We start from the raw sequence: 18,250 nt of genomic DNA, 5'->3' as shown, positions 1-18,250 counted from the left end.
CGACCACTTCCGCTTTCTTTGTGAAGCGGAGCAGACTTACTAATATATCTCTGGTCGTTTTCCTCTATAAAGTCCCAGACGTAGACGTAGCTTTCCACGTATAGCTTCGACCCGATATCAGCTGACCCTCTTCGGCGTTTGATCGCAACAGAGCCTCACCCAAGCCTTTGGTCGTTTGTGCCACACGGAAACATGTGGCGGCGACGTTGCATCAAAGTTGAATAATATGAGAAGCCAGCGTTGGTCCCCCACACGCGTCCCTATCACATTGGTTTGTTCTACTTGGCGCCGAGCTGTGGATGAGCTTTTGTGGCCTCGGGAAAGGGTCCAAAATTTATGTGGAGACGGTTGCGCCGAGCCCCAAGCTGCTTTACTCTCACGCTCAATCAACGAACGAATCAATCATTGGTCAAAACCCAAACGCCGCGGACAACCCTCGGCTTCGCTTCGCAATGAGCTAATAATAACTCCAACACCCTCGCCGATGAGCTACGTTTTTTGGTTTTCATCCACAGGGAAAAGTGCTTTTGCGAAGATCTTATTGATTCCAGAATCATTTAGCCTTTTAAAAGCTCTTTTCTCCCTTCTTAATGCAATAAATGGCAAAAAAATATTATCTAATTTAGAGCATCAACTTCCTAAACCAATGCCTAATTTGAAAGTTAGCCAGTAACGACTTCCGTCGTGGCGTAAGACCCACAGTTCCCGTTTTGTTTACATGTGTGACAATTAATGGTAATATGGTCCAACCAATACGCGATGGTGTTCTTTTGTAACTTTTTAAAGACTTTAGGCGTGGCCCAGATTCAAATTCGCTCGGTGAGTCGGCAAGAATCGAAAACCAGATATATGGTACCGAAAATCGGGTCCAGCATATTCACCGGCACTCACACCCGAAACAATTTGACGTGGAACCGATACCAGATCCGGTGCTCAGAAATCGGGTCCCACTCCCTAAAAAAGCTAGTGCTGAACCGGAAATTGGGTCCAAAGTTAGAAATCGGATCTTGCACGTGCGACTGTTCTCACGTGCACGTGGTCGAGGCAGAGCCTGAACCGGAAAGCCAGACCAAAGGTCAGAATCTTGGTCCAGAATTGAGTCCCACACGTGCGACTTACTCGTGCCATGTTCGTATTTAAACACCATATCGAATCCCTCAATCGAATCTGCGGTCAGGAAAATGAATCTGGACCCAATTGCTCCTTGCGCATGCGAGCCTCCGTGACTCGTCTTCCAAGCGTAGAGGGCTGGAAGGCTGAGCCACGATGGCAAGGTGAAGGCAAAGGATAAAAATAAAGGATATCGATAAAAAATTAACAACCACTTTTAGATACTCCAAGTAGGCCCCCCTCCAACATGAGAAAAAAAATGGCTTGGAAAAGAAATCGAAACAAAAAAAGGAAGCAAGAGAGCTAATGTATGAAGTTTGTGAAAAGCAAGATACTGTTTCCGGAGATTGAAATGGCACTGGCATATTGAATATTCCTTCTTCTAGAACATCACCTTCTAGATCATTAAACGTCAAGTTTAGGTCTTGAAGTAAAACTAATATTCCAAAGGAATCTAGAATACCACCAAATAAGTTGTTCCTTAACAAATCCAAAACAAATCCAACACGCCAATGCTTGAGAGATTTCTGAAAAAAAATAATAATAATAATATTCTATAGGTTGTTTTTTAGCACTCTAAGAAATCAAATTGTGTCCAAGATAAATGGTACTACTAGAGGTGGAGCGACGAGTATCAGGACAACCAGCTCAGTCAGCAAACTGGAAGCACCATGAGTAGCAAATGGGCGAAAGGTAAGGCCAAAATGAATGGTGCCTTTGACATAGCGAATAATACACTTCACAGCAAGAAAATGTTCTTCAATGGGAGCATGTAAGAATTAGCTAACTGAGTTGACCGCATAGGCTATGTTAAAGCGAGTGATGGTCAAGTATTGATGGGCGCCAAAGAGAGATCTCTAAAGAGTGGGATCCGAAAATGGAGAGCCATCAGCGGATAGATGCTAGGAAATGACCATAGGCGTAAGAACCAGTTTGCTATCAATTAGTTGAGCTCGAGTAAGAATATCTCGTACATATTTGAGCTGACTGATAAATAATCTATCTATAGTTGACGAAGCTTCAAGGTCAAGAAAGTAGATAAGCAAACCCAAATCTTTAGTGGCAAATCTAGAATTAAGCTCACGAGTGAACCTGGTGATAAGATCTGAGTTGTTGCCACTAATAATGATGGCATTGGCATAAAGGAGCATATATATAGTGTCTGAGTACTTATGAAAGACAAATAGAGAAGTGTCAGCACGATTGCAGGAGAATCCAAGTTGAGTGATAAAGGAGCTGAAGCGCTGGAAGCAAGCATGAAGAACTTGCTTGAGACCATAAAGAGTTTTCTTCAATTGACAAACGTGATGAGGAAAACGAGGGTCAATGTATCCATGAGGTTGTTCCATATAAACATTTTTAGTGAGAGTACCGTTCATGAACGCATTCTTAATATCAAGTTGGTGAAGAGGTCATTTGTTGGTCAGAGCAATAGAAAGCAAAACTTGGATAGTAGTAATTTTTGCCACAAGACTAAATGTGTCAGTGTAGTAAAGACCAGGGACCTAAGTATAGACCTTGGCAATGAGGCATGCTTTGAGACGATCAATGGATCCATTAGGCAGATATTTGGTATGAAACACACCCATTTGGAGCCCACAATATTGGGGTTGGCAGGTCTAGGGACTAAAATCCAGGTCCGATTATTTTGTAAAGTTTGAACTTCTTCATCTATGGCAACAAGCCAAACATGATACTAAGCAGCAAATTTGAACACTTTAGGCGCAATAGAGACAAGGAGGGCGGAGAGAATTCCAGAGCAGCCCACGATACCGAGATTGGTCAGATCCGTGGTTTGAAAATACAAGTTTTGCCTCGTGCAAGCATATGGTGAGAACCCAACAGTAGTGTAGAGACTAGAGCAGGAGCAAGAGTAGGATGAATGATTGTTATTTCGGTAGGTTATGGACTAGAAATCTAGTGTGGTGAGGAGGGGCCTGCAAAAGAATCAGTTGCCTACATGGACTCATCGATCAGATCAATACAAATAGAACATGGGTTAAATCCGGATTGAGTAATGTGCGTCGAATGGTGTGAGGTTTAAATAGAGATTTTTGTTCGGATAAGACCGGGTTCCAAAAAGTTGGAAAAATAGAGAAAGGAAGGGGGTTGAGTTTGAGATGATTGTATGAAATGAAAGTTGTTTTCATCAAATTGAGCATGGCATGTGATGTAGATCCGAGAGGTGATTGGATCAAGATAGCGAAACCCTTTATAAGAGGGACTATCACCCAAAAAAATGCAAGGAATACTACGAGATGAAAATTTGTTAGACATATAATTACATAAGCAAGGATAAACACGACAACCAAATGGATTAAAATTTTCATAATTTTGAAAGGAACTATATATAAGTTCAAACGGTGATTTACCTTCAAGAGGTGATGTTGGTAAACAGTTGATGATGTAAGCTACAATGCTGAAGGCTTCAACCCAGAAGCAAGGAGAGAGATGAGAATGAAAACTGCTAGACCAATTTCAGTTACACGATGATGTTTGCATTCTACTTGTCCATTTTGGGAAGAAGTATATGGGAAAGAAAGTTGATGATGGATTCCAGAGGTATGAAGATGAGTCTAGATGCAAGTACTAGTAAACTCGCCTCCGCCATTACTTTGAAATTTTTTAATATGTGTTAAATATTGATTTTCAACAAATTTTAAAAATTGGGTAAAAATATCACAAAAATCATATTTGAATTTAAAAAAATAAAATCAGGTGAAACGGAAAAAATTATAAATATAGATAACATAATATGCATATCCTAAATGGGATTTGACAGGTGAAGGGCCCCATATGTCACAGTGAATAAGACCGAACACAAGAGATGATATATGTTCATGATGTGGATAAGGCATACGATGATTTTTCTCTAATTAACATGAACTACTTAAAGATAGTGAAGGAAATTAAGAGGTAAGATAGAGATGTCCTTGTTTAGGTCAAGAAGAAATAACATAATGATTTACATGTCCAAGGTGGGCATGCCATAAATCATAGAAAGCATGTAAAAATTTAATTTTAAGGACAGAAAGAAGGGTAGGGTTGCCACGCTCTAGCACATACAAGCATCCTTCTCTCTTACCGATTGCCACCACCATTCCTGTGAAACGATTCTGAATTGTGAAAAGATTGTTAGTAAATGTAAAGGCTAAAGTAAAATCATACATTAATTTACTGATAGAGAGAAGATTTTTGGTGAGATGTGGAACTACTAAAACATCTAACAACTGAATATTTGGGATATGAGAGAGAATACCAGTATGTGAAATAGGTAAGGAGGCATAATTCCTCATAATTATAGAGTCCTTACCCATGTACGGAGTAGACTGATCCAAGTCGGATTAGTTAATGGACATATGAGCAGAAGCCCTAGAGTCTAAGAATCAGTCAGAAGGAGCAGATCCAGTGAGAGTGCACGATCCAGTGAAAGCCTCAACAATATGGGCATGAGACTCACTGGACTTGCTACAAGCATAATGTTGGTTGCATCGATCAGTATAGTGATCATCAAGACGACATATCTGAAAATTAGAAGGACGGTGCCCTTGTCCAGAATGTGTGTGGCCCCGGTTAACATAATGAAGGCCAGAACCATTGGTTTGGCCATGGGTTCGACCAGAGCTATGGTGGGTCAACCGGTCCGATCCAAGGGATGCGGTAGTGAAAGTAGCAGCGGGAGAGACAAAACTCTCTAAAGATTTTTGAAAGAGCTCCAAGCTCTCGGCTCTGGAGACGAGGTCAGAGAAACGGGTGAGAGGCATGAGGTCCATTTATGTGACTGAGAAGGTGAAAAATTCGGCGCTGAGTCCATGGAGAAACTAGTGGAGTTTTTTTATGTTGTCGACAGATCTGTCGAACGCGTGAAGCTGATCATAGAGACCCTTGAAAACGCGGGTATAAGCAACAACGAATTGATTTCTATGCTTTAGCTGTTGGAGATTGTCTTTGAGACGAATTTCTCGAGCCTTCTACTGATGACCGAAGGTATTTTCCAACTCGAGCCAGACCTTGCTTGCAGTGGATAGGCCGACAGATCGGCTAGTGCCTCATCAGTGAGGGAGGAAAGGAGGAGGTTGAGAAGGGTTGATTGATTGTTCTCCAAGCCAAATATTCAGTAGTATGGGTGGTAGGATTCGTGGCGGCAAACTGAGGTGGTGACATGAGGGTGCCATCCACATAGTTGAGGAGATTTTGAGTTTCCAAAAGAGGAAGAAGTTAGCTTTTCCACAGGAGATAGGTTGTGGAAAATAGTTTAATGGTAATCATAGAGTATGAAAATGGAAAAGATGAGAAAAGGATTCTGCATCCACTTTTTTTAAATCTCTGTGAACCGAGTTGGACACAGGATTCAACCACAAATCGACCCGGGTTGGCTAACTCCGGCGCCGCTTGGGCTAAATTTTTTTTTTTTTTGTCAAAAATAGAGTCTAGTTGTCCCTCAAGAAGAAAAAAATTTTAGATTGTTGCTTATAACAACATGATGTTGGCCTGGCATTTATCGGGCCTTCGGGTCGGGTCGGTGAATCGAGCCAATGCAGGTTGCGATAGTGGTGCATGTGCCGATGCCGGGAGATAGTGATATCGGTGCAGTTCCTGTTGGTGATTGAGGGGTTGGTGGTGTCAAGCTATACTAGCCTGTGCCTAGAGGAGGAAGACCTGTCGAGGCAGAAAGGATACGTCAGTGTTTTCTCAGGGTAGGAAGCGACGGCGAGGGAAATGGTGGAATGTCAGGGGCCATCGTGTTGGGACGAAATCAAAGTGGCGGTGACTATGCCGATGCATAGAGGTGGGTTGCAGCGAAGCAGAGTTACGATGCACGAAGAGGAGATCGACGGAAAGCTTCTCACATGAAAAAATGGCTATCAGATAAATATGAGATCGATGGCGTCTGATACCATGTAAGTTTTTAATTAAAAAGTCTTTTTTCACCACGATTATAACTTAAGATTACAAAGGTAAATGATAACAAGAGAACTCTATTTCTAGCTCGGTGATCCGTCGGTTCCGGTAGATGGAAGCCTGGTCCATAGGCTTCCGTTTCAATGTCGTTCATAAAAACATCGATAAATTTATCATCTTCCATCATCCAAAGGAATTGAACAGTAATGAGGATTTTGTACATCTTGATAAGTTTTGTTACAACTTGCAAGCATTGGAACCCACTGAAAATTAAATAAGAAAGAAAGTTTGGATAGTGATAAAGATCTTTCAGATTTTAAATTTCATCAGTTGTTGTTGAAGCCAAGCCATATAGAAGTACTTCAAGATTACCAACCCTAATCTATGACAGGAAAGATACCCAACAGGGCTGCTCTATTAAAGATATTAAATTGATTAAGCAAACTAGTAGTAGGCGTACTACCATACTAATTCAGATCTAGAGAAATTATTGGATGCAACAATTGTATGAGACTCAAATAAAGTATGTGCCACAAAATGTATCTAGATCACATAAGAAAATATGGTGAGAGAGTTTCACCCAAGCAAAAGAGGTGCAACATGGGGACATGGGGTATTAGAGGGAAGTTTCACCTAAAGGGGAAGAGATGGTACTATTTCAAATGGATAAGATGATGTACCATGCTCTCATGAGAAGAAGACTAAGTCAATGTTTTTTCCCCTTGCATGTATACCTAGTCAATAGGAGAGAGAAAATGAAGGAGAGAAAAAAGGTGGTGTGGTTGAACCACCTCCCCCATATTGTAAATAGGACCCATATAGGCTTAGACAACCTTTTGAGAAGAGGAAATTTTTTTGGAGGAAAGAAAGTGTTAGAAAAGTCTTTTGGACCATTTCATGTTTTGCTAAAATCTGCATAGAAGCTACAACAAGCATTAGTCATATTTGTAACTCTATTAAATTTTCTTGAAGACAATTCCAACAATCCTTCCTAATGCCTTAAACTTCAACTTAGCCTAAATCTCTACCGAATTTTTGCTATAAAGGTTAGTAACAAGCAGTCAATTTTGTTGCTATTTTGTCACCATCTTTGGATCAACCGCACAATATGGGCTTTTCGTCAAACACCAAAGTGGAGGCTAGCTACAAAATCAAAGCTAATTAACCAAGGGAGTTCTAATATGTTCGTTAGATTAACCAATGTTGTAATCAAGTTTTTACATGAAGATCGAATTAGAGGATTAAATCGGAGATAAGACGTTACATCACTTAAAATCTTATAAACTTTTTTATTTGTGTATATACAATCATGCCATAAAATCAGAGATAAGACTTTACATCACTTGAAATCTTGTAACTTTCTTTTATTATGGTGCTTATGATCATACAGCTTCGCAAACTAGATCTTTTTGTACATGGACAATTACTATATACAGTCTCCTTATAAGAGAAATTTTGACGCTTTAAAAAGAATTCTTTGGCATGTCAAGTGTTTGAATTTGAGACGCGTAAGAGTTTTGAATGCTATTGGTTAAGACAATATTGGATATCCCATTGGTTATTCCCATTTTAATTAGGCTTGCGATATTGGCGTTGAGAGGCCACTTAACAATTTAACTCATATTAGGTTCTTGTTTCATTTCTTAGAGAAGTCAGAAGACAAGAGATAGTGACTTGTTCCTAGAGAGAAAAGCTATGGAAGCCATCACTAGAACTGAATCAGTTGCTACATAACATTATGTGGTGTCTCATTACATGATCTTGACCACCTTAATCCTTTGATTTGTCCCGTCCACTTTATAGTCTAAACCCAATTTCTCTTGCTTCCATTTCTTGTGCCAAAAATTTACTCCCACAATGTCCAAGTGTGGTTACCTTCTTACCACATTCACATTCTGATAACTGATATTTTTCCTATTATTATCGATACGATGACGTTAACTCTCCATGTGATTTTATTTTTTAACCTTACCTCCCTAACGCTGACATTGCAACTCTACTCTTGAGCAAACTGGTTTCCGAAAAAAAACCAGAAACTAAATCTCTGAAAAAGTTGGAAATCGGGAGATGAAGAGTCGAATAAGTTCTAATTAGCTAGAGACGGAAACCGGATAGGAGATCAGTGAAGACGAAGGCTAGTTGTTACAGGAAGCTCAGGTATCCGTACGGTAAAGTCTTGGCCATCTGCTCCGTCGCAAACCAATGGGGTAGCAGTGTCGCTGCCTTGTCGTCGTTGAGGAAGACGACAGGAAGGTATGCGGTGGAGATAGACAGAGAAATGGAAGATAAGATTCGACGTTTCATCATCATCTGATCTTCACTGTCCTGTCCGAGATGTCAAGAGGGGGAAATGGAATCACGGATTTCTCTTCTGAGATCTATTACTGGTCATCCCTCTCCCTCTACGGAATTCGTCGACGTGGAAGATGAGAATCGACCTTAATCATCTGATCTTCACACGAGTCTTCTTCAGGTCATTGAGTCATCAAAGCCAGATTTCGCCGATAAAAAAAATGAATTGTTTCGCTCGATAGTTTTCGAAGCTTCACGATTGTCGTACGTTTCAGTTGTCCTAATTTACTGTGCTTTCTGTCTTCATTGTCACTATTTCCTCTCAATTTTTGTTTTCTGAATTTACGGTGGCTTACGGTCGCATCGCGGCATCGGCGGATCTGTCTTGCTTGCTGCTGGATCAAAACCTGCACGAGCGATGATCAGAACCACAATATGGAATTGATATGAAAATAAACATTAAAGAGAAAGAGAAGATCTTTACTATCATCTGGGGCATGACATCATAAAGCTAATTGTAAGACATTACTGCGAGCTGAGATGTCAAATAGTCACCGGCGGCATATCTGCTTCCTAGCCATGGCTCCTGAGAAATATTCTCGTAGCGAGGAGAGGGCAATTGGATTTGGACGTTCTTCCGGGGACAATAATCCAATAGAAACGGCGAAACGGAAGTTTGAAGTAGTGAAGCATATCAAACATAGACAAGGATTTACTAGGTAATTCAGCTATCACCAGACTGCGGCCATGTTTCCTCTGCCCGTGGTTCATAAATTAAAAGACAATTTTTTAATCAAATTCTTAATTTGGCTTTGTCGATTTAAAGGTCCTATTTTCATTAGTTTCTGTTTTTTTCACTAAAATTTTACTCTTTACCTTCATGCTGAATTGTGCAAAGAAGCAACTCTGAAACTAAGGAACATCTGCTACAAGAACTTGTTGGACCATGTTGAGCATCTAGCACACAATGTTCATTTCAATATTTGAATATATCTTTCAGTCTCATTTGCATTATTATTCTATTCCACTATTATGTCCTTTTACTGTTCCAATCAAATTCACTCACTCTCTTTTAGAATTATGTTAAATAGATGCAAAGAGGAAGCAAAAAAAATAAAATTCAAAATGATTTTTGACTTTTTTTCTCATGTTGCACACTCAACACATATGGAAGTGCTCAAAAAATCTGTTTCAGAAATTTCTACTGCTCCAGTCACCCTTGTTTAATTCTAATTATATTGATGTCCTAAAGAAAAGAGAGGATTTTTTTCTTGTGTGGAAAAAATCCATGGTAATATGGTTTGAAAATGGAAAAGTATAGTTTACCTTTGAATTGTGATTGATAAAATATGCTTCGGTTCATTTGCAAATCCCAACATGTTAAATGTAGACAACATAAAGGCAGGCCTTGCAAGAATTAGATGTTGCCTAAAAATGGTATGGGTGGAAGTGTTGAACAATTAATTAAAGAAGAGTTGCTATGATAGATGGATTCTTGTAGTCATTATATAATGGTCGAAACAAGCAAAGTCCAATTTCATTTCTCAGCTACAAAATCTTCTTGTATGTTAGACCTCTACTGGACAACAAATGACACTGAAATATATCATGTATGTTAGGCCTTTGCTAAACAACAAATGACATTGGAATATATTATGTATGGTAGGCATTTGTTGGACATTAAATGACAATAAACTATTTGGTAGATGTTTCGTCTATAGGAAGTTATATCATGTTAGAGAGCATCTCTTGGTATTGTGGTTTACTTGGAAGTTATTGAAAGCTACCTGTAAATGATTCATGTTGTATATTTAGCGGGTAAACATGACAATATATGAGACTGATTATTAATTTTTGCTTATTCCCTAAAAAAGGCACTAATAGGTCCATTTAATTTTCCTCTGAAAATTTTAACATTTTCCATGTAATCTCCTAGTAAGTCACTAATAGAAATTTATCTCATGGTTTCTTGGTAATGAATACACTCGGAAAAGAATTTCTACATTTTCTTGGGATATAAATTTCCAACGAGGAGCAATAACGAGGTCTTACTTTCTATTTTCTTTCTCTTTTTATTCCATTTTTTAATTTTTTGTGTAATTACTTAAAATAACATACTATTATGTATATTCTTTTTATAATTATAATTTTTTCTTTAGTCTACCGTGCATCGCACGGGTTCCTGAAAGTATTCGTATAACTACAAGCCGGTGGGAGAGGCGGCGGCTCGCTTAGTTTTTGAGCCGATTCGGCTGAGTCGTTGAAACGAGAAGCGGGAGCCGCACTCCACGCCAGTAGCTATGACGACATATGACGACAAAATGTGTGCTCGCGACGCGACATGTTTCCCGCCTCTTTAAATACCGAGTGCCCCAGAACTGCAAAAAGAAAATAGATAAAAAAACAACAGAAGCCATTGCCGTTTTCCATTTCGATTCTCGCTTCGTAGCCGATTCTCCCATTTCCAACCCCCCCTTCCTTTGGTCTACGTCATGGAAGAGATCCAAGAGGCAGACGTGATCTGCGCCGACAACTGGACCGGCGAAGTCGAGCGTCCGATTAGTCGCAGAGAATCTCCACTCAAGAGTTACCGGAGTGGCAAATCCGATCCCGTCAAGATCCCCAACCGTCTTTCATACAAGGCCGGGGATGTCGTCTACCAGGACTACGAGGAGGACGAGAAGAGTGAGAACGAAGATATGGTACCGCCGCACCTGCTGATTGCTCGGAGGGTCGCCAGGAAAACAACTTTCTCTGTTTGCACCGGGAGTGGAAGGACCCTCAAGGGCAGAGATTTGAGCCGCATGAGGAATTCCGTGCTGCGAATGACCGGTTTCTTGGAAGGATAGCAGTGCGATTAGATTCTTAATCCGTGAACACATACATACAAATAATATTCTTTTCTCCACGATCCCGGTTCGCAGGTCTGTAATTATTTTTGTGAAAGTGGGACGATCCAGAACTTTTTGGTTTTTTTCTTATGAATTGAGCCCTTGATTCCCTTTTCAATTTTGTCCGTCGAGGCTAAGGATTGCTTCACAAGTGCGCCTAATTCCCAGTTTTCTTAATCAGCGGGGCTATGTACAAGAGCACGCATCATGAAGGCAAGGAACGTTTGGGCTGTACACTAAAAGTCTACACCTCCACGATATAACTCTATTCCTCTGGCTACACCCGCCGCGGTTTTCCCTTTACAGGATAAAGCCGGAACCTGCAGCCCCTCGTCTCTGTTCCTCCACTGCTCTGCTTTTTACTGACCTCGCAAGAATGCGGAAATTGAACTATTCGTAGACTTGTTCCGTTTTCTTCTGGTCCTGCTCCTAATTCGAAACAGTTGAAACTGGATTAAGCTCTCACTCTGTTCGTTTTTACTTTTTTATTTTTTATGATCGGAGCTAAACACCTTACCGCATCTGGAGAATCTTACCATCATTAGAAAATGTCACGGTCCGAAAACATAAAACGTACTGATCTGCTGGGACAAAGAAAGAAACGGGATCATTCGCCAATGACTGACTTGATTTTTTGTCGTCTTTGTTAAATTAAGAAGAAGAGTGTAGTCCCCGGTCACTTCGTCCAGCATCTTTTATTTATCCATCCAGATCCTCTGTTCTTCTTTTCTTTCTCACATTCCAACAATTTGACGAGTATATTAGTTAATGAAATTCCTCATGTAGGTAGTTAATGAGTATGGCCGGTAAAACTAAAACCCCGAAAGAAATAAAACCTGTTACGTGCAGGACTCATTTTTTGTACTTTTTTTCTGAGCAGACAAGAGGGGTTCACATTCGTCTCTGTCAGGAGGAGGATAGTAGGAAATAGAAATGGAGAGGGGGCAGTTTAACGAGTGTTCATCCAATCCAAATGGAATCTCTCTATGGTGCGAGTAAACTAAACGCTTTTGAAAGCAACTACATTGTTGGAGTACAGACGGGAGTTTCCCTCTCTATCATTCTCTTCAAAGGCTTTCAAAAGCAAAATATTTTATATACATTTGGTATAATTTCATACTTTTTAGAGTTATAGTGTAATTATCATCCTCTTTTTCCCTGATTCTTTTCAGAGTATTGAAACATTATACCCACTTAGCTTTTAAAAACACGTTTATTCACAAATACTTTTAGAAACACTTGTATTTTTTTGTGTTTTCTGGCCTTTTCTTCCACATCTTGGGTTTCTTTGTAGAGATCATTTTCCAAACAGAACTTTTCACATTTCGACTCGGAAATCGGGACCACGACGTCTCCTGATCTCAAGTCAAATCACCAGACTCGTACGCCAGGTTGCCAAGGATCTAAGAGTTGGAGAGACGAAAGAAATGAGAAAAACGAAGGAGAGGAACCGAATAAGTTCAGAGTGTTGAAGATAACGGCACAACAGACGTTGATCGAAGAACATTGGCCTGTTTAGGGCATTCTTTACAGAGGATTACGATCCTTCGTTATAGGAGCTAATCAAGCTCTATTATACCTTTTTTGTAAAATTATAATTAATATAATCAATTGTAATCTCTATAATTGATACACAAACATCTATAAATTAATGGAAGAATTCACCGGAGAGTGTGGTGACTTTTATAATCTTCTCATGGTATCAAAGCTCCGTTTGGATTAACATCCCTCTATCTTCATGGCGTCAAATTTCTCTTCCGATCTCATCCCATTCAACACCTTGATTCATATGATCACCATCAAGCTCTCCTCTTCAAATTATCTCCTATGGAAGAGTCAATTTCTTCCTCTTCTTGACAGCCAAGGTTTGCTGAGCCATGTGGATGGCACTCTTGTGCCACCACCTCCGTTTGAGCCTCCCACTTCCTAGATGCCAAACCCGAAATTTCTGGCATGGAAGGCGACAGACCAACGCCTTCTCAGCCTTCTGCTATCGTCTCTGTCAAAAGAGGCCATGGCAGATGCTGTTGGCCTGACCACCTCCCGTGAGGTGTGGACTGCCTTCAAAAATTCTTTCAATCACTGATCAAAAGCCCGGGAGATTCGCCTCAAGAATGATCTCCAACTAATGAAACGCAGAAATCATCGGATCTCTGCCTACGCTCGAGCTTTCAAAGCTTTGTGGGCCCCTCGTCGACGACACCAACAAGGTACACTGGTTTCTTCGCGGTCTTGGTCCCGATTTTTCCAGCTTCTCCACCGCCCAGATGGCGCAAACACCTCTCCCTTGTTTTTCCAACCTGGTTTTGAAGGCCGAAAACTTTGAAATATTTCAAAAGTCGATGGAAAGACCGACGCCCTCCACTGCTGCATTCACAGCGAATCAGTCATCCTCCTCTCGATTCGGCACCTCCTCTTGCCCTAACCGCGGTTGCGGTAACAATCACGGCCGGAACTTCAAAAATGGCTCGTGCGACTCCTCCAACCAAGGCCAAAACAGTGATTTTTCTTCTAGCTAGGGTTGTTCAAACCCTACCCACCGTCGCTGACCGCCGAGATGCCAGATTTGTCGTCAAGATGGCCACTATGCAGATCGGTGTCGTCAGAGGTATTCTCGTTAGGAGCCGTCGGCGCAGCTTGCCTAAAAGTTTTCTTCGACACTCTCCCTGTCCGAACCAAATGACTCTTCTGACTGGTTCGTGGACACGGGTGCGTCAGCCCACATGACCCCTTCTCACTCCACGCTGGACCAGTTCGTCTCCTACACGGGTAAGGATCGTGTAATTGTAGAGACTGGGGCGTCCCTACCTATTACCCATAAAAGTCATATCTCCCATTCCCCAAACCTCAAATTATTAAATGTCTTAGTCGTTCCCCACCTTACCAAAAATCTCTTATCTATTAGTAAATTGACCAATGATTATCCTTTATCTGTTACATTTACTAATGATTTTTTACTGTTCAGAATTGTCTAACGGGAAAGGTGGTGGCAACTGGTAAACGTGATGGAGGTTTATATGTGCTAGAGCAGTGGAAATTTTGCCTTCATTTATGTTTTGCACAATAAAATTTTCCATACCTCATATGAATTATGGCATGCTCATCTAGGTCATGTACATCACTCTATCCTTTCTTTATTAAATAAAAAAAGCCAACTTTTTTTTACTTCTTTATTACCCTCTCCTACATTATGTGACACGCGCCCACTTTCCAAAAGTCATCGTTTACCGTTTTCTCGAAACGAAAAACGATTGTCTCATGTGTTAGAGTTAATTCACTGCGATATAAGGGGTCCGTCTCCAGTAACATCAAACTTGGGGTTTGTCTACTATGTCTTATTTGTTGATGATTTTTCTCGATTTACTTGGTTTTACCCATTGAAATTGAAATTTGACTTTTACGATATTTTTCTTCAATTTCAAAAATTTGTGGAAAATCAACATTCTGCTCGTATTAAAATTTTCCAAAGTGATGGTGGTGCTGAATTTACAAGCAATTGTTTTAAAAACCACCTTCGTCAATCTGGTATTCATCATTAACTATTTTGTCCTTATACCCCTGCTCAAAACGGTCGTGTTGAACGCAAACATCGTCATGTCATTGAAACTGGTTTGGCTCTGCTTTTTCATTGTCACGTCTCTCCTCAGTACTGGGTTGTCGCCTTTATCACTGCTGCCTCCATCATCAACCCCTTGCCAACACCACTTCTAGAAGGCAAGTTCCCCTTTGAACTTCTCTTTTGTTTTTCTCTCAATTATGCAAATTTTCATCCATTTGGTTATCTTGTTTATCCCTGTCTACGTGATTCTATGCCTAACAAATTTTCCCCGCGTAGTCTTCCATGTATTTATATGCGGTATTGTTCATCTTATAAAAGTTTTCGTTGTCTTGATCCCCTTACTTCTAGAATATATATCACCAGATATGCCCAATTTGATGAGACATTTTCCCCTTCCTTAGCCTTTTCTTAGGCTCAACTTCTCTCCTCTCTCCAATTCTCCAACTTCCTGGAACCTAGTCAATCTCCTACAGTCTTGTCTCCATCTCCTCCGACGCCTCATTCCCCGCACATTACTCCATCCGGCTCTCGTCCCTGTGTTATTTGTACTGATCCTGTGGATGAGACTTTGCAGGCCACTAATTCGCTTACAGGTCCACCTTTGTCGCCCGCAGATTCTGGTTCGCCTGGACCCCCTGCTCCTGTTGCCGCCCTCCCAATGCGGTCTCATCCTATGCTCACGCGCTAAGGCTGGAATTTTTAAACCTCACTCGGTTGATCTTGCTTACTCTGGCTCTTCTGGTCTCCTTCATGCTCTCTTGACATCTACTGTGCCCAAAGGGTTAAAATCAACTGCCAAGAATCCTACCTGGCTTGCCGCTATGGATGAAGAAATTCAAGCTCTACAAAATAATTGTACCTAGATCTTGGTTCCTCGCCCGACACATACCAATATTGTGGGTTCTAAATGGGTCTTTCAGACCAAATATTTGCTTGATGGTTCTATTGAGTGCTTCAAAGCTCGTCTCGTCGCCAAGGGGTTCACACAAGTACCAGGTCTTTATTACACCGACACCTTCAATCCTGTCATCAAAGCTACCACTATTTGGGTTGTGCTCTCTATTGTTGTCACTAATCGCTGGTCTCTCCGTCAATTGGATGTCAACAATATTTTCCTCAATGGTACTCTAAATGAACAAGTCTATATGGAACAACCACCGGGGTATATTGATCCTCACTTTCTTGATCAAGTTTGCAAGCTTCAGAAAGCTCTCTATGGCCTCAAGCAAGCCCCTCGAGCTTGGTTTCAACGGTTCAGCTCTTTCCTTATGCATCTTGGCTTCTACTGCAATCGTGCTGACCCTTCGCTCTTCATCTTTCATCGGCACGCTGACATCCTTTATTTGCTCTTATATGTCAATGATATTATTATTACGGGCAACAATCCCTCTCTTCTTGATAGCTTTGCCAACAAGCTTCATTCTGAATTCGCTACTAAGGACTTGGGCTCCCTCAACTATTTTCTTGGTCTTGAAGCTACACCAACCGTTGATGGCCTATTTCTCAGTCAATTGAAATATGCGCGCGACATCCTTGCCCAGGCTCAATTACTTAACAACAAGCCTGTGCACACTCCTATGGTGGTTTCTCAGCATCTATCCTCTATTGGTCAGTTGTTATCAAACCCCACTCTTTACCGATCTCTTGTTGGTGTTCTTCAGTATTTGACCATCACGCGTCCCGATATTGCTCATGCTGTCAACTCAGTAAGTCAGTTTTTACACTCTCCCACTGCTGACCACTTCCTTGTTGTTAAGTGCATTCTTCGGAATGTTAAGGTACTCTCCATTATGGTTTGTCCTTCCGTCTATCCGCTTCACTGGAATCTTTAGTTGCTTATTCTGATGCTGACTGGGTCGGATGTCCTGACACTCGCCGCTACACCTCGGGTTACTCTATTTACCTTGGTGACAACTTGGTCTCATGGAGTGCCAAGAAGCAACCTACAGTTTCTTGTTACAATTGTGAGTCTGAATATCGTGTTCTTGCTCTCACGGCCGCCGAGCTTATCTGGCTCACCCATCTTCTATCCCTGAGCGGCCACTTCTCTTATGCGATAACAAAAGCGCTCTCTTCCTGAGCTCCAACCCTATTGTCCACAAACGGGCAAGCGTGTTGAGTTAGACATTCATTTTTTGCGTGAACTTGTTGCTGCTGGCAAGATTCGCAGTCAATACGTGCCCTCTCACTTACAGGTTGCGGATATCTTCACCAAAAGTGTCTCTCGGCCTCTTTTTCAGTTCTTTCGATTCAAGCTACACGTCTGTCCTAATCCGACGCTTAGCTTGCTCCTTACAGAGGATTACGATCCTCCATTACATGAGCTAATCAAGCTTCATTATACTTTTTCTGTACAAATTACAATTAATGTAATCAATTATAATCTCTGTAATTGATACACAAACATCTATAAATTAATAGAAGAAGAGTGTGGTGAATTTTATAATCTTCTCACAGAGAAGTCTGGTGACAATTCTCTGGCGTATAAACAATCGAAAACCGACAATAAACAAGTCCGGAAATGAAGAAACGAGGAAAAATACTTTTGAGGAAGGGAAAAGTTGTCGAAGATGGCCAGAATCCAGCGCAAAAAATGATGTGAGAATATGGGATAGGAAGTGTTAGGACGGGGAGATGCAATGGAGACGATTCGATTCTTTGGCGCAGAAGTAATTGAGGCCTGTTTTTTCAGCGATGCAAATCTATGACCCACGACTTATCCATGGCGTGTTGGGTATTCGCCGAGGCGGTTCTACCCCCCGAGTCAACTAGGCTCTTACTAAACTCAGGTCGACTCACCCAAGACGCGAGTTGCAAATCCATGTATATTTAAATTTGAGTTATAATAATTAAAATAAATATGCATAGGCTTACAAATCAATTGATTTTGTCTCTTTCATCGCTTGGATGGATTCCCCTACTCGTATTAACGGTAAAAAAACGCAGGAGGAGTAATAAACCTTAAGAGAAACGAAATCTTTGTTTATTATATGAAATAAAAATAATCATTAACGCGTTAGGTGCAGAAGAGTTGAAACTAAAAAATATCCTACATGGTGGATTTGTTACATGGCTGAGTTCTTCGTCATCTACTTCTGGATCGTTAGAGAACTTCTCACTCCACCAATCCACCTAAGTTGACAGCTACTCCTCTTCGTTTGTCCTCTCCTCGGCTTCCGGCATCCGTTCCGTCGTGATTTTGAACTTCTATCATCCTCTTATCCAAAAAGTGATAACGAAAAGTAGGAAGAGATCCTCATCCAGTTCCTCACGTCGCTCAAGTCTTTTTTTTTTTCTTCTCATGATGCCATGGATGTGATGGGGTGGAGAAACATTCAGTCTCCAATCTCCATTTCTTCTGAGTGACTGTACCGTCAGACGATAACTCAGCCTAGAGTCTTCCTAATAGTCGTTGGCTCTGCCATCCCGTTTCTTTTTCACAACCTAAACTGCAGAGGTACTTGGTTAATGATCCCCGCCCCAAGAAAAGTAAGAA

At 41.0% G+C, this 18,250-nt stretch overlaps 1 protein-coding gene across 1 annotated transcript; it reads left to right on the top strand.

Moving 5' to 3' along the window:
• Positions 1 to 10,796: 10,796 nt before the first annotated feature.
• LOC137963754 (protein S40-1-like) lies at positions 10,797 to 11,153 on the top strand. Its single transcript, XM_068810946.1, has one exon. It carries the CDS (start codon positions 10,797 to 10,799, stop codon positions 11,151 to 11,153), a length of 357 nt encoding a protein of 118 aa, XP_068667047.1.
• Positions 11,154 to 18,250: the final 7,097 nt, after the last annotated feature.

This window comes from Aristolochia californica, unplaced genomic scaffold (assembly GCF_029961685.1).
Source record: "Aristolochia californica isolate CCGP_79_NKW_82.1479 unplaced genomic scaffold, dmAriCali1.0.hap1 SCAF_1, whole genome shotgun sequence".
In the NCBI taxonomy this organism is placed as follows: domain Eukaryota; kingdom Viridiplantae; phylum Streptophyta; class Magnoliopsida; order Piperales; family Aristolochiaceae; genus Aristolochia; species Aristolochia californica.
This window is presented reverse-complemented; position numbering and strand designations above follow the sequence as displayed.

Excerpts from the sequence above, each read along its gene's own strand:
- LOC137963754 (XM_068810946.1), top strand. The coding sequence starts at position 10,797 with ATGGAAGAGATCCAAGAGGCAGACGTGATCTGCGCCGACAACTGGACC.